The sequence below is a fragment of the Zonotrichia leucophrys genome, chromosome 2 (genome assembly GCF_028769735.1).
Source record: "Zonotrichia leucophrys gambelii isolate GWCS_2022_RI chromosome 2, RI_Zleu_2.0, whole genome shotgun sequence".
Lineage (NCBI taxonomy): Eukaryota > Metazoa > Chordata > Aves > Passeriformes > Passerellidae > Zonotrichia > Zonotrichia leucophrys.
In genome coordinates, this window is record NC_088171.1 from 74,152,496 (window position 1) to 74,169,091 (window position 16,596).

Consider the following 16,596-nt stretch of genomic DNA (forward strand, 5'->3'; position numbering starts at 1 on the left):
ACGCAATCCTGATTCATAAACAGACCCTTAAAGAGGGTGTTCACTTGTGTTCTGGTAGTAGTTCCACCAGGACAATGTGGAAATTAGTCTGGTCTTTGTCTCCCTAAAATATGCAGATGTGCCAATTTAGTGCCACCAAAGAGTTTGTTTGCCCACAAAACCCCCCCAGTGTATTTTCTTCACTTTAAAAGTAAGGAAAGAAAATTGTTCTCTCCTGCTAGAAAGTATTTTCAGGCAAATAGACCACAGGACGTCAGGATTCCTCTGCAGGATGCAACTGTGCGTGTGGAGACAGTGGAGGTAAGAGATCTGTAGTAATAGATCTTTTTCTAAGCCAAGATACAGAGGCACACTGTAAACCTCCTAATTTATAAGCATTAGCAGAGTGCCTACCTAAACATAAACATGAGTCTGCCCTCTCCCAATGTCTTTGTCTCTAATTTCCCCTCTCCCTTCTCCAAAAAGGAGATTATACCTCTTTTCTGAATTTAGGCAACTAAATAAGTGTTTTCATTGTACTTATTCATAACCATCACTACTAATAAGCAGCTCTTATTGCTTTTTTTCCCTCCTTTTCTTCTGCTACAATAGTTGTACGGAAGAAAACTGCAAATAAAATGAAATCTAAATGAAGTCTGGTGATTTCTTTCTTCTCAATGCAGTAAATGCATTCATATCACTATATAATTTGTTAACTGTGTCCATTGATTCTCTCCTCTTCCATTGATTATATGTCTGCCTAACTTGAAAAGAGTTACTGTTTATTAACAACAGTTAAGAGGAGATCAACCGCAGTTTACTGGAAATTTAGTAAATCAAAACAGAATTAATAAGAAACATGGACCTTTAAGGAACTCTTTTCTAAGATAATATTCCCTTTTTTTTCTTACTCTATATTTTGTTTGACATTCCATACCAATTCCTGAAACTAACAATTTGAGATAAATTTTCACTTCAAAGAATACTGATATCTTGTCTACTGTGCATAACAGCACTTTTCAGAGAAGTCATAAATTAGCCTCAGACATACTAAGAGTGCCTAGTAAAAAAAAATACTGCCTAAAACCAGAAATATATGTCATAAACACCTTTTATGATAAATATTGTGTACTAAATAAGGATGAGGTGTAAACTAGTGGAGCAAGGTACTTGATTTAGGGAAAATAGAATTATGCTTCAGAACTCTGAGGTAATCTCTGCATGCTTACTCATTTTTTCATTGAAAAATAGAATAACAGTGATCCACATAAAATTATGTCAAGATTTTTGAGAATATCAAGATCTCAATTATCCCATCACATAAAAATTTAGTTCACAAAACCGGATAGATGGCCAAATTTGAGAGACACACTTCATCTAAGTAAAAAAAAGAAAAGAAAAAAAAGAATTGTGAGACTATTTATAAGGGTGCCCATATTCATAAGATATACGTTATTAAAAAATAGGTGGTTGCCATTCCCCTAATCATTACTAATATCTTTGTGCCTGGTGATGCACAGGAAAATTTTTGTTGAGAATTTTTTAGCCAGACACATAGAAGACTAAAAAGAGAGAAAAGTGTGCATGGGAATATTAAGAAATATCCAGGTTCTCAGCAGTGTATCTGGGTTATGTCTTCATTCCGACATGTTTCAAATTAATTATGGCAGTGGCTTTTGTTATCAGCTGTCAATATGTACTATATATACATATTAAGAATCTGATGCATCATCTGCATTTGTTTGGGATTTTTGAGCAAGGTTTGTTTCGATTTTTCTTTGTAGGTTTGATTTGGGAGTAGCAGGGGTGTTGGTCATGGGGTTTTTTTGCATTTATCAAAGTGTTTCATGTTTCTGACTTGCAGAATGATTAATTTGTGATATGAGAAAGGAAATGTTTGAAAAGTTTGTGCTCCACCCATGTGAAGTTTTTGCTTTCTAACCTACCTCAATCCAATTAGAGAAAGGTCATGTAGAATAAATAAAAGGAATGATGTTTTGCTTTCTGTGAATGGTGGTCATTCCCAGACTCGCTGAATCTGCAAAAGGTAGAAGGAAATGACAGCAGTCAAGGATTACTTCAGAATCATATGTATTTTTCCAGTTTGAACATCTGAGCCTCTTTCACACGCCTGAACAGCTTACGAATGAAAAAATTCTACAAATTATTTTGTATGTAAATGTATTTACTGTAACAGGAAACAGGAATTAAAAAATTCTTATGTTCTTGTTCCTTGGTTTTAGTCAATAAAAAGGCATGATTATTATAACACATCACATTTTTGCATGCGATTTACTGCAGGCCATTTTCTGTAGATTTTAAGTAGAATAATTAACATTTGAAAAGCTGGAATTATGGTTTGTATTACAAATTCAAAATATTTAAGCAGGTCATACAAGATTACTCTTCATCAAGAAACAGAATAGATTAGTCAAAATTACATTACAGTGTCTCTTTACAAATATATATATATATCAGTATACTAATTTTGCATAAACCTTCCAAATGTTATTTGAAGTTACTCTGCCTCAGAAGTTGAAAGCATATTTTGTATTTATATAATTCTAAATAGGAAGAAGATGGCTTGATTGCTGTGTTTTACACAACTAGTATTTTATTTTTATAAGATGCTAGATAATATTTTACTTTATTTATTATTATATAAGAAAATGGTCTCTTTTCTTTCTCACAAGTTATGATGTTGCAAAATTGCTTCACAGATAAATGGAGATTGCTCTAATGTGAAGAGCAAAACAAAACATACATAGGAATTGGAAATTGTCACATTTGGGACAAGCGATAGCTTGCAAACATACTTTTAGTACTTCCTAGTAGTAAATTGTCAACTGATGGTAGAACTCTTCATTGCTAGGAAATCACATTTTAGTCAAAATTTCATCATGCTTGAAAATTCTGTTTATCATTTGGTAGAAACTTGAGACAAGTAGGAAGTTTAAAATACCTATCAAAGTTTGAGTTACCTGACCTCTTTGTAGATAGTTTGAACAGCTGGATAAAATAAATGAACCTAATCTCTGGAGGGTGTGTATATTGTTAGGAAGATGGGTAAAGGAACGGCAATGGACAGACATGTTTTTTGTATTGGAACCTCTTGTTAGAGAAAATCACTGCTCCCACCGTTTGCTTATTATTGTCCCTTTCAAGAGGTTGTAGACCCTGGCTGATGACCAGAAGAGTTGCTCATACGAGCAGTCAAAATGAGGTTGGCAAGTTTGTAATATTTATGTTTAGAGCCTGCTATTCATCTGCACCTTTTCATGTGTGGACCCTTTTTTTAGCAGATGACCATGCAATCCTTAATAATTTTCATGGGTAATTATTACAGATAGACACTGAACGCAGAAGGCACTAAAACTTACTGTGAGATGACCTACCTTGGATGGTTATCTTCTCCAGTCTTACCTCTGGAAGACCAAAACAGTAGCAGATAGTGTTTGGTGTCTAGTGTTATGACACGTTTTTAAAAGAAAATTAAAAATTAAAGTGAATAATTTGGACAAAATCTATTGCAATCATTCTTCATGCAGGTAGAATAATAAAAAAAATGTTCAATGGCTCAGCTATGAAACATGAAGGTAAACACTGACAGGAATACAGAAACAAGGAAAGATGCAGCAAAAATAAACTTGGTGTTCTAGTGACTCTCTAGAGTAACACCATTATTTATACTGAACAAGATTTTCTCAGGTTGTTGATATACTACATTTTTCTATTCAGAGAAGTAGAAAACATGCCAAGATAAGATTCTCTCTGTCCATGCTTGAGAAGCACTCAAGTCACCAATTTGTGGCCAGATGTGACTGTAAGGATTTATATAAGGAAAATTTACTGCAGAAGCTCATAAAAATGAACTACAGGGCCATGTAAATGAAATAAAAGGAATAGACTCCTGAAGAAGAGCATTATGTGAGAATTTCTAGTGCCTGGGTCAGATTTGATGTCTTGATTTTGTTTGTACACACTGTTTTGATTTTGGTTGTACACACTTTTTCATAATGGTGCTGTATGGCAAATCAATCAGTGCCTGTAAGTTCATAGGGACAGAATTTTGAACTCTTAAAGAGGTTGAGTAGGAAAAGATTGTTAAAGCCCTCTCTATGCTTTGAACATTTACCTCCCAGTGTTCTTGAAAATTATTTCTTCTGTGTGGAGAGAACTAGAAAGAAGGAAGTAATCAGCAGAGGCAAAATGTTCCTTAAAAAAAATAAAATAAGAAAATAATACAACTAGAAACATAAGTTACTTAAATCAGAACATTTATAGGTGATTTGGAGAAGTTCAGAATCTCTGATACTTAAAACTCTTTTTTTCTATTTTGTTTCAAGGTAACCAATTGCCTTGCCTACCAACAACCAGTAAAGACAAGACAAGAGTTATTTTACAGATAGAAATTTGGGAGTTTTACAGTTCCTGTCATTTTCTAAAAGTAGAATTCTGGTAGTTTCTGGTCAGACTGTTAAAAGAAATAGAATTTTTTGTTATAAATTTGTTATTTAAAATAGCATTCCAACATCCTCTTGATCCTCCTCTGTCCTTATGGGTTTGTTTGCAGCTATTTTTTTGTGTATGACTGAGCCTAAAATTTTCAATTTTTCCAACAGACTGACAGAAGATAACCACTACTGACCCCAATTATAGTCAAGATTGTACAGACTTATTCATATGTGCTGAATTATTTGATCTGTAATAACAATACATATATATTTATAAAATTCTTCTTTTCTACCTCTCTGAAGCTACACACTGACCAAGATAAAGGAGATGGAAATTTAAAATACATATTAACGGGAGATGGGGCTGGCAGTCTGTTCATTATAGATGAAAATACAGGAGATATTCATGCTGCAAAGAAATTGGACAGAGAAGAAAAGTCCCTGTACGTGCTACGTGCCAAGGCTATAGACAGAAAAACTGGAAGACAAGTGGAACCAGAGTCTGAATTTATCATTAAAATCCACGATATCAATGACAATGAACCAAAATTCACCAAGGACATGTACACCGCCAGTATTCCGGAGATGTCTGGAGTTGGTAGGTAAAAACTCTTTACAAAAATATTTTATCTGATTGGGAACTTATAAGTAATTTATTATTTGAGACACTTGCTACTAGCTGCTCTGAATATCCTTGGAACAATTTCTGTTGCCAGCAATGTACCATAAATAATTGATTTCTGCTTTTATTAATTTGTTTCATCATTATCCCCTTTTTAATCCTTTTTCCATGCAATAAGCTACTCTTTAGTCCTTCAAGTCCACTGGGACCATCAAGAAATGCAGCATGTATGGCTGTCTCATCAGTTACTACATAGTTTTGTCACAGCTGACATTATCATTTGCATGAAGAGTATCATCTTTGTATTTTAAGGTCTAATTTATCAAAACTATTTGTACCTTTAGACTGAAACAACTGTAAGTGTGTAAGTATGTAAATCAATCAATACATCAAAGTGGTGAAAAAATATGTTTTTATGATTTTTTCCCTTCTTTTTTTATCAGTATTGATAGTTCTTTTTGGCTGGTTGTTTGTTTGTTTGTTTGCTTGTTCATTTTAAGATGGACATTTTTATATTATATATTATAATATATTTAGAATATTATTATTATATTTTTCTTTACGGGTAAAAACTTACAACTATTTATAACTGCTGAAATGAAAAGTAAAAATGTGGAGTTACAGTAGATGTGAGAAATACAGGATAACAGGAAAATAATTCTCTGAGTTTTGTTCAAATAAATAAAGTGATAGATAGTATTCATCAGCACACATTCATCAGAAGTTATCATGATTACCTAAGTGCTTCACTTTTTTACAACAGAGACAGTTTCTCTCATAAGATAAGTAAACATAAAATCCCTTGGCTATGGGAAACAACTAACAGAAAATTTTTCAAGAGTTATTTGCTTTTCACGATTTACTGTAATGCTTTGCAAAATCAGTCATGAATGATGGCATTGTTAAGAGAAAGTAATATAAAATAATCTTGTGATTAATATGCATCTTTACAAAATAATTCCCAGAAGCTAATATCTCAGAGTGCAGTAGAAGAATAAGAGAACTAGAATTTATTTTATAAACATGAGTATATATACTATTTTATTTTTTTATAAGATAAAATAATTTATAATGTACTTATAAAATATTTTACAATAATAAAATAATATTTTGTAAGCATGAGAAAGGAACAAATACACTACCATGTGCAATGTGAGGAGGCCAAGCACGCTTCCTTTAAAAATATAGGGAAAACAGGGTAATCCTTTTCATTCAAAATTTACTTTGCTGATAATCACTAAGAGAAAAATGTTGGCAGATCACCTGTCATATTTAATTTGAAATATATTTGTAAGAAGAGAACTCTATGGGAATAGATAGGGAAAAAATGATGTTCATGTTTAATATTATCACTTAGTCCATCTTTATTAAAGTCAATGGAGAGACATGAATAAAAGAGACGTGAACATGATCCAGTGCCTTGGCACTGCCTGAGAAATCCTAAGTCTATGAAATGTTTATATTTGATGAAGAGGGTGACAGCATAAGTACCATAATGTACTTTAAGCTGGGAGAGTGCCCTTAAAAGACACAAGAAAAGGTGAGTTTTACTTTGAAAAATAATTTCCTTAAGAAAAAGAATATAAACATCAAAAATGTCCTCTAGGTTCTAATATGAAGACAAAATAACGGATCTGGGTTACTCTTTCCTCTGCTTGGTTGACATTTAATTGGCATTTAGGAATATAAAAAACACTGGAATGGGATGTTTTAGCTTTTGAATTTGAATGAATAAAAGTAGTTTTGTATTTTTTTAAAGCAGAATAGAATAAGAACCCAAATCCAAACCAGTCCATTCTAGAAATAGATATTCTATATTTCTGAATTTCAATCATAGGAATGCTAATTCAAGAGTCAGGATGTACATACAGATGTAAATAAGACTACACACATATATATATATTTCTACTTAGAATCCCTTTTGTACAATTTTTTTTGAAAAAAATCAACTTAACTAAAAGCCTAGAAGTTAAAGTTTTTAAAGTAGTAGCCCCTAACATTTTACTTACTTCTCTCCTGTAGAATTTAAAGTGTAATTTGAGGTTGGAGTGTTGTGTAAAACAAGTCATAGAACCACAGTATCACGGACTTTCCTGAACGGGGAGAGAACCTCAAGCATCATTGAAATCCAACTCCTGGCCCTGAGCAGGACACCCCAAGAACACCTTGTTGCTAAAAGCATTGTCCAAATGCTTTTGGACCTCATCAGGCTGGTGCTGTGACCAGTACCCTGGTGAGCCTGTTCCAGTGCCCAACCACCCTCTGGGTGAAGAACCTTTTTCTAATATTGAACCAAAACCTCCCCTGACACAACTTCAGTCCATTCCCTCAGGTCCTGCCCCTGGTAACCACAGAGAAGAGATCAGTGTCTGGCCTTCCTCTTCCTCTCACAAGGAAGTTGTAACTGCAATGGGTCCCCTAAGTGTCCTCTTGTCCAGGCTGAGCAGAACAAGTGGGTTCAGTCATTCCTCATGCAGCTTTCCCTCAAGGCCCTTCTCCGTCTTTGTTGCCCTCATTTGGATGTTCTCTAATAGACACCTTCTCTTTCTCTTTTCTTTTCTTTTCTTTTCTTTTCTTTTCTTTTCTTTTCTTTTCTTTTCTTTTCTTTTCTTTTCTTTTCTTTTCTTTTCTTTTCTTTTCTTTTCTTTTCTTTTCTTTTCTTTTCTTTCTTTCTCCTTCCTCTCCTTCCTCTCCTTCTCCTCTCCTCTCCTCTCCTCTCCTCTCCTCTCTCTCCTCTCCTCTCCTCTCCTCTCCTCTCCTCTCCTCTCCTCTCCTCTCCTCTCCTCTCCTCTCCTCTCTCCCCTCTCCTCTCCTCTCCTCTCCTCTCCTCTCCTCTCCTCTCCTCTTTCTCTCCTCTTCTCCTTCTCCTTTCCTTTCCTTTCCTTTCCTTTCCTTTCCTTTTTCCCTTTCCCTTTCCCTTTCCCTTTCCCTTTCCCTTTCCCTTTCCCTTTCCCTTTCCCTTTCCCTTTCCCTTTCCCTTTCCCTTTCCTTTCCCTTTCCCTTTCCCCCTTTCCTTTCCTTTCCTTTCCCTTTCCCTTTCCCTTTCCCTTTTCCTTTCCCTTCCCCTTTTCCCTTTCCTTTCCTTTCCTTTCCTTTCCTTTCCTTTCCTTTCCTTTCCTTTCCTTTCCTTTCCTTTCCTTTCCTTTCCTTTCCTTTCCTACCTGGAGATGCTGTGCCTCATGCACCCTCCTGACATGGCTGGCCCTCCTGGCTGCCCTGTCATAAAGTAAGAGAAAAAAGAAAAAATTATTGATTGAGCAATACATATTAGGGCTCTTGCTGGTTTGAAAGTAATACATCTCAAAAAATGAGAACATATAATGTGAATATGAAAAGAAAAGAGAGAAAGAGAGAAAGAGAGAAAGAGAGAAAGAGAGAAAGAGAGAAAGAGAGAAAGAGAGAAAGAGAGAAAAAAAGAGAAAGAGAAAGAAAGAAAGAAAGAAAGAAAGAAAGAAAGAAAGAAAGAAAGAAAGAAAGAAAGAAAGAAAGAAAGAGAAAATCCCAAAATTGCATTTCAAAAACCAGAAGATTTCAGAATAAAAATTACCTGCTCTTTAATTCTATATTTTCCTCTATAAAAAATGGATGAAAATAAGAATAATATAATAAAATAAAGAATCTTCAGAAGAGAGTTATAATTTTTATTAAGACTAGCTGAAATGAAAAAGTCAAAGTACTTCTGCATTACCTACATAAACATTGGAAATGATGAGGGACATTTTTAGACTGTATATGGACATTTTTGCATACCTATTCAGTGAAGTTTTCTGACTGAAAATCACGATATGATTATACTATACACACTAATACACTCATGAAAAGCAGGTCAAAAATTTGCAGGAAAATCCCAGTTTCTTTAAACTTTTTATCTCTTCCCAATTTTCTGTCTCAAACCAATTTTTTTTCGTAACTATTGTATTTGTTATGTTTGCCAAGTCCAACAAATATGACAGCAGATATTTATGACAGCCCAGGGAAATGTCACTTAGATTGAGAAATTGAAGAGGAATCATCTCTAGCAATGTTTCCAGCTGTGTGTATATCTGTTATTCAAATTGCAATCATACTATGAACCTCTCAGTGTGTTACTGACTGTTTCTTGGAATAACTATGTCTAGAGCACACAAGGGAAAATGGTAAGTCAACACCTCTGACAGAATGTGTGATTTTCAGTACCAATAAGCAAACTGCCGTCATGTTTAACTAGTTTGATACTAAGAAGAGTGAAAGCATAACGTGGATTTTCAGCACAACCTAGTCAAGCCCTGGGGAAATATGAATGCTTATTTGTGCACTTGTTTGTGCAGTCATCAAGTTATATATAAATTAGCCCTGCTATGTCTAAATAGGATCCAATCCAACAGTGTGATGGGTAAACCTAAAATGCTGTGTAGCAAAGTTAGTACAGGGAGTAATCAAAACCACTGAAGTGAGCTGACTGCAGAGTCATTTCCAGATAAATTTTATAGAAATGATCATATTAAACTGATATTGACTTCAAAAGTTGAATGAGAAAGTTAGTTTAAAACATTCTAAAACTCAATAACATGGAATTTCTCAATAAAATCATCTGCTGTACTGAAGTGCTAAAGCATAACAAGCAACATAGCTATATTTTTGAACAATACTAGAGTGGACTGGAAGAATCCTGTTAATCATGTTAGATTTAGTAAATTGATTAAATAAAATATAATTTCAGAAAATGAGAAAACGAGGCTAGGAAGACCCATAAAGGTTAATTAAAACATAATAAAAGAAGAAAATTTTAAAAAGAGGTTGAAAATTTTAAACAGATAGAATGCCAAATTCTACGGTATAGCCTTGGTGTCAATGAAGAATTGGTGGACTTCAGGCATGACCTAGTCTGAACTACCTGTCCAAATCCCCCAATATTTCAGAAAAATTAAATATATGTTATGCATCATGAATATTGTTTTTATTTTCACTTCATGTAGAATGAAAAATACAGCTTTAATCACATGTAAAATCTACTCTTTTCATTTTCAAGGCTTACATGAGCATAAGATCATTCCAAGTATTTTTCCAAGCGAAACATTGCTAAAAATCCCTAAATAAAAGCCAATCAAAAGAAACACCACACCTCACTGAGTAAACCACTTTTCTCAGGCTATAAGTAAAGTTATTAGGAACTTTTTGAAAACGGAAGTTAACAGTGAGACGTCCTATGTATATAATCCCTTTTGGCACCCAGGTCAATATTATTACATCCCTCTCTACCTGCTTTGCTACTTTTAATGAGTAAGGCCTACCAGTTTTATCTCATTAAGCTTCTTTAGCATGCCACTGATGGGAATTTCACAACAAATTTTTAATCTTTGCATTGATTCTATTAGGAAAAGGGACAATGTCTAATTTAAGTTACCAGTCATTTCTTTAAAATGCTACTATCTAAATTAATAGTTGAAAGACACCCATAGTTCAAAGACACCTAACATATTTTAAGATTTCTACACAGGAGGATTTCTACACAGCATAGAACATTTTAAATGGCTAAATTTAGAGCGTACAATTTTTCCATTATATCACTTTTATTGAAAATAATCAGAATACAAGATTTTTTTCTTTAGCTAGTCAGTGGGGCTTGTTAGAAGTATGTTATGTACAAAATATAAATACGGCTATTTTCAACTGAGGCACAGAGGATTATAGTAAGACTAAACATTTCTTGTATTGAACAGCTATTCTAAATAAAATATGTATGTTAAATACATACACATGAATAAAAAGCGGGATGAGCATGCAGTAAAACACACTGGGTAATATGCATTAACATTGTCCTTCTTACTACTCTGCTGTTGTCTTTTGAGTACATTAGTATATCCTGAAACACCAATAATACAATGATTATCTTAAAAGTTCCATTATCACTGTTCAATATTTTTATAGTATCTCTTGGGAATCTAAAATCATCATGAGTACTACTTCATTTAAGTAAGACTGTGCTCCCTTCTGATATTATTTTTAGTTACACTATGTTTTCAGCATCACATAATCTCAAGTGTATTTCTCAAGAACAGTTTGTTCTTTTGTATAGGAAGCTCTTAGAAGAATAAGTAGGACTTATGGTTAAAAAAGTTAAAAAAAAACAAGAGGAAAAGAAGAAAATGAACCAAATGCGGTAACCATCCCAGTTTCTATTTTTGAATTTGCTTATGTCAGTAACCATTAATCTACAGATGTGTAAAAACAACTAAAGAGAAGCAGCTCTCATCTTTCAAGTTTCAGCAGGAAATATTTATATTTTCTCTTTTGCATATTTTCCCTGGTTTCAGATGTTTATAAAAAGAAGCTATGAATGACTGTTTTGACTTTGACACAAGCTTAAAAAACTAGTTTGCTAACTTGCAAAACTTCAGAATTCTAATTGTTAATGCGCACTCTATTTTAAAATGAATTATTGAGTTAGCTTTAAGAGAAAGATATATTTCAAATAAATATTTCATTCACCACTTCATATTTTACAAGATAGAATTAGAATTCCTTTTAGTCAAACTAAGCATGATGGCAGAAATTCTGTAACTAGAATACTTTCAATATTTCTTTTTGCATTAGCCACTATAACTAAATAATTTCAAATGTCAGAATCTTTTTTAAATGCAAAATTTTTATCCTAATTTCTTTCTTATTTTCATGCAATAAAATTTATTTGCTATGAAATAAATAAAAATATAGAAAATAAGATTTCAATGTCCAGCAACATTTTCTTAAGCCATCAAGTTAAAAAGTCAAAATACTCTTTTTATTAAATAATCAAAATCCTAAATCCTTGCAGAATATTTTCAAAGAATTTTGGAGTATTTGGGTTTTTTTCTTTCTCTTTTGGGCATGAAGTCTGTTAAGGACATGAATAGTATTTTTATTAGGAAAATATATAAAAGTGTTTATAAGTATTTTTCATTTGGCATGAGGCAGAATTATAAAATGAATGGATGCTCTAAAACTTCGTATTTCTAACATTCAAAAGAAAACCACTAGACAACCAAAAGAGTCTTGTTTAGATCATTATTAAATTCTTCTATTCATTGTCTACACATTTATCTCTGTATATAATATGGACAGCATCTTCCTAGCAAAAAGGATGTCTGGAAGGAACCTATTACAGCTCTGGTACTGTAAGCAGGTCATTTTGAGTTTGTACAGCTCCACTGATTTCAAGCTGGATGTTAAAGAGGTGCTAGGATTTTCCTGTATGTTATTCATTCTGCAATCAATGTATATAATTTCTGTAAAACTTAAATATCCATTTAAAACTTTTTTTTTTTTTTTGTTACGGACTGAAGATAAAATAAACACCTAAAATACAATGTAAGTAATCACATCTAAAACTGATATGTATGTATTGTGTATATCATGGAATCACAGAACAGCTTGGGTTTGAAGGCACCCTAAAGGTATCTACACTTTCCACTGGACCAGGTTCCTCAGACTCCATCCAACCTAGCCTTGAATACTCCCAAGAATGGGGTAACTTCTCTGGGAACCCAGTTTCAACTCCTCACCTTCCTCAAACTAAAGAATTTCTTCCTAATATGCAATCTAAATCTACACTTTGTCAGTTTAAAATCATTCTCCCTTTTCCTGTCGCTACAGACTTGTGAATAGTCTCTCTCCCTCTTTCGTATTGGGTCCCTCCAGGCACTGGAAGGCTGCAATCAGAGAGCCCTGAAGCCTTCTCTTCTTCAGGCTGAGCAATTCCAATTCTCCCAGCCTTTCCCCACTGGAAATGGGATCCATTGCTCTAATCTTCTTCCTGGCCTGCTCTGGACTTGCTCCAACCAGTCAATGTTGTTCCTGTTCTGGGGATTCCAGAGATCCCCATGCACCATTACAGATGGTCTCTCACCCTGCTGGCCAAGATACTTTTGATGCAGACCAGAACGTGTTTGGCTTTCTGTGAGTGCACATTGCTGGGTCATATCCAGTCTCTCATCCATGAGCACCCTCAAGTCCTTCTCAGCAGGTCTGCTCAATCTGTTCATGCCTCAGCTTGTGTTGATGTGGGGCATTGTCCTGACCCAGGTGCAGCCCCTTGCACTTAGTCTTGTTAATCCCCATGTGATTCCTGTGGTCACAGTTCTCAAGCTTGCCCAGATCCCTCTGGATGGCATCCTGTCCTTCAGATGATTCAATCACATTACTCACTTGGAGTCACCTACAAGTTTGCTGAGGTTACCCTTGAGCCCTTGGTCTATGCCATTAATTAAGGCACTAAATGACACTTGTCCCGGTAAAAACTCCAGTGCGACATTGCTTGTAGCTGATGTCCATTGGAGCACTGAGGCATTGACAACTACACAGTGGATGTGTCTGTCCAACCAATTCATTACGGACCTCACAGTTCACCTATCAAATCCCTCTCTCTGCAATTTGGAGAAAAGAATGTTGTGGGGGACCATGTCAAAGGCTTTACAGAAGCCAGGATAGAAAACACCTGTAACATCTTTTTGAAGATTTTAAATAATTCACAAATTTAAAGTTTACAGAACATTTTAACATTGCAGATAAGTTCTCAAGCTACAGAAAAATGAGTGGCACTCTTTTTCTCCTTTTGGTCTCTCTGTTCTCTCCCAGGTATGATCTCTTATGTTTTTGCCACTGTCCTCTGAACCCAGAAGAGGAAAGTTTAAGGAGCTAAATCATCATAAAGATGAATTTTTCAAGATCAATATTCCCTTTCTACTACTTCTGTTCCCTGCTTCAGATAACATGAGGTTAGATGCTAGAGCTAGTCTTAGGGAAGTATCAGGAATAAGCAAAATATAGCAGGTAAAAGCAGGTGAGACTCTTTCATCCAGCAATGTCTAACTTCAGCTAAATAATTGCTTGACATGTCCTTTTTTCTTCAGCTACTAAATCCTTCTAACCTAAACAGGATTCCCCACATTCTTTCTTATTTTTTCTTTTCTTTTGAGATGGGGACAAGTTTGATTTCTTATTAAGACACCACAAATCTGAGGCAGCACATTGGGAACACCAGAACCATTGAGTCATCTGCTATGAGTAACAGCTGCCTCTTGGTGCTACAAGAAATTGGGGTTTCTTAAAAGTGCTGTCAGCAAGGGAAAGTAACTAGTGTTTGCTGCTAACACAGGAAGGTATAAACAATTTTTCTATTTCTGTCCTGTGAGAACTGAGCCGCTGTCAACTCACTGTCAGTCTGTGACCTCTGAGCTCCCTTAGACCTCCACCTGCTGACCTGTCACAGGTCTAAAATATTTTTCATAGGAAGAAAGAAGGTGCCAGAAGTTCAAATGCAGCAATTAGTAAGCAGGATGGGTGACTTTTATAGCACTATATGGGACTTTAGGATTCATCAACTAATTGGTCTAAATTTTGGAGATGCAGTTTTAAGCTGACTACAAACTCATTGAAACTCAATTTTCTTCTACTTCATAGAAGACTAGAACAGCTCTACTCCATAGATATGCCATAATAAATTCAGCTACTGCAGCAATGGACATTGAAATGTCCATTGGAATAGCCTTGGAATGACAGTCATCTTGCCAAACGGGATGTTCAGACCTGGGTTGTGCTAAATGTGCCTCCCCTTTCTATCTCTTTGAAATTACTCACTGAAAAACTATTTGCCTGGCTACATTATTGCAACAAATGTATTATTTCCCATTATCTGTGTACATTGAAAGCAAAACAAAATGAAAAAAGACAAAAAACAGTAAACACCTCCCTATCCCAAAACAGAGACCTGTGCATCTCTAAATCAGAATTTCAAACTAGCATTAAAAGCTCTTCTCTCATACCTACATTAAGCTTTTTTTTTTTGATGTATTCATTTTCCTTACTTTTATTTCCTTAGAATTTCAGCTACAACACCAAAATCTGTGAGCATAATGCTCCCGGATTCCTCCTATCAGCACTTTTGCTTGCACTGCAGGGAAATACAGTGGGATATGGTCTGCCTGAACAGAGATGCTGTCTCTCTGACTGCATGTTAAATCCTTTCATCTTTCATGGCTTCACATCTGAAAACCAAAATTATCACTTACATTCTGAACTAGCATGTTGCCTCAGCTGGTGTGTAAACCTCTTGATACACCCTTCTATACATCCTGTGATATAAACATGTTACTATGCACAACCATGCGCAACCAGTTTTGAGAGCCACAGTAAACAGAATTCCTATGCACAATGCCAGTTTACAGGAACTTAATTTATTCCCCTATGAGTCTGTGAAGCTGCCAACCACCAAATAGTTTTCCTTGTTTCAAGACATGCTACAGAATAAGGCTTGCAGTGAGACCCTTCTCACGTTTATGGGACCATATTGAAGCCTGCGGCAAGTGAACTGTTGGTACTAAGGACTGGAATAGCTGGCACTAATTAACAGCACCAATATTAGGAACCCCTGTGTCTTTTTCAGAAGGAACATGTCAAACAGAGGCATATGTGTGTTATAGCCTTCATTACAACTAAAATATGCCAGACATTAAATTAAACAGCTTAGTATTGGACAGATTATGCGTTAAAAGTGCTAACATTAGTGTCACTGTTTATATCAAGCTAATGCACAGAGTTCTTTTCTGAAACCATGTAATTATGTTCCTTTATGTGCACTTTTAGGTGTCTGAGAAAACTGCTTTAGGTGTCCGAAAATAACTCTTTTCTTCATTTAAATGGTTTTTGGGAATGGGATTTCTCAAGTGTTTTTGTAGTTGTATGGGAAGGCTGGTTACACAGATCTAAGTCAGGAATTGCAATTAACTACATAAAAGGTAAATGTGTTTTATTTTCTTTTATATGTAGCCATAAAAGAAATTTTTCAAATTACATTGAGAAATATAATTTTGTTTTATTATTGTTTGTTAAATTAAACTTCATCTGGGATGCTTACTTAATCTAATCCATTGAATGCAGAATATTTTCAGGTTTTTATTAAAAAGCAACAGCTTTCTGAATGCCTGATACACCTTAGTTGCTAATAATATGCAGCTGAGTGTAGAGTTGAGGATTTTTTTACTCACAGTAACACCTGCAAGCATTTATTTTGAAACTAAAACACTGAGTCATTTTCATTGTTCCTTTTTGTTTGTTTTTCCCTACCAGATTCCTGTGTAACTTCTAGGAATCTCTAAAATATATAAATAAAACACAATAGATCATATTTGGGTTCAAAATACAACACTATTTTTTTTTTCAAAATAATATAAATTAGCTAATCTTCACACAGAGAGAACACACATAAAGATGTTTTGCATAATTTTCAGTCTTCCAAAGAGATAGAAGTCCTATCAAACAGATAAATCTCACACAAAACAAAAGCCTAAATTCCAAAACCTTCATTTATCCTGTATACCTTTTTTTGTGAGCTATCTCACTCTACCCTAATTCTCAATTTTATTAGGTTCACTGGGAAGTTAAGCTTTACCTCATGTAAATCTGAAAGATTTGTATTATTTCAATTAAAAATTATTTAGCTGCAGAATTCCAGCAGCCTAAGAGTGGAAAACAAAGGGAAAGAGCATTACCTATCCCCAAGAAGTCCACTATTCACCTTAACAGATA

At 34.6% G+C, this 16,596-nt stretch overlaps 1 protein-coding gene across 3 annotated transcripts in view; it reads left to right on the forward strand.

Moving 5' to 3' along the window:
* Window positions 1–16,596, forward strand: part of CDH9 (cadherin 9) — a 96,864-nt gene that overhangs the window by 45,345 nt on the left and 34,923 nt on the right. For all 3 annotated transcript variants that reach the window (XM_064705449.1, XM_064705450.1, XM_064705448.1), the window contains exon 3: window positions 4,737–5,031. In XM_064705449.1, the coding sequence (XP_064561519.1) occupies window positions 4,737–5,031 (295 nt within the window). The remainder of the gene's footprint in view (window positions 1–4,736; window positions 5,032–16,596) is intronic.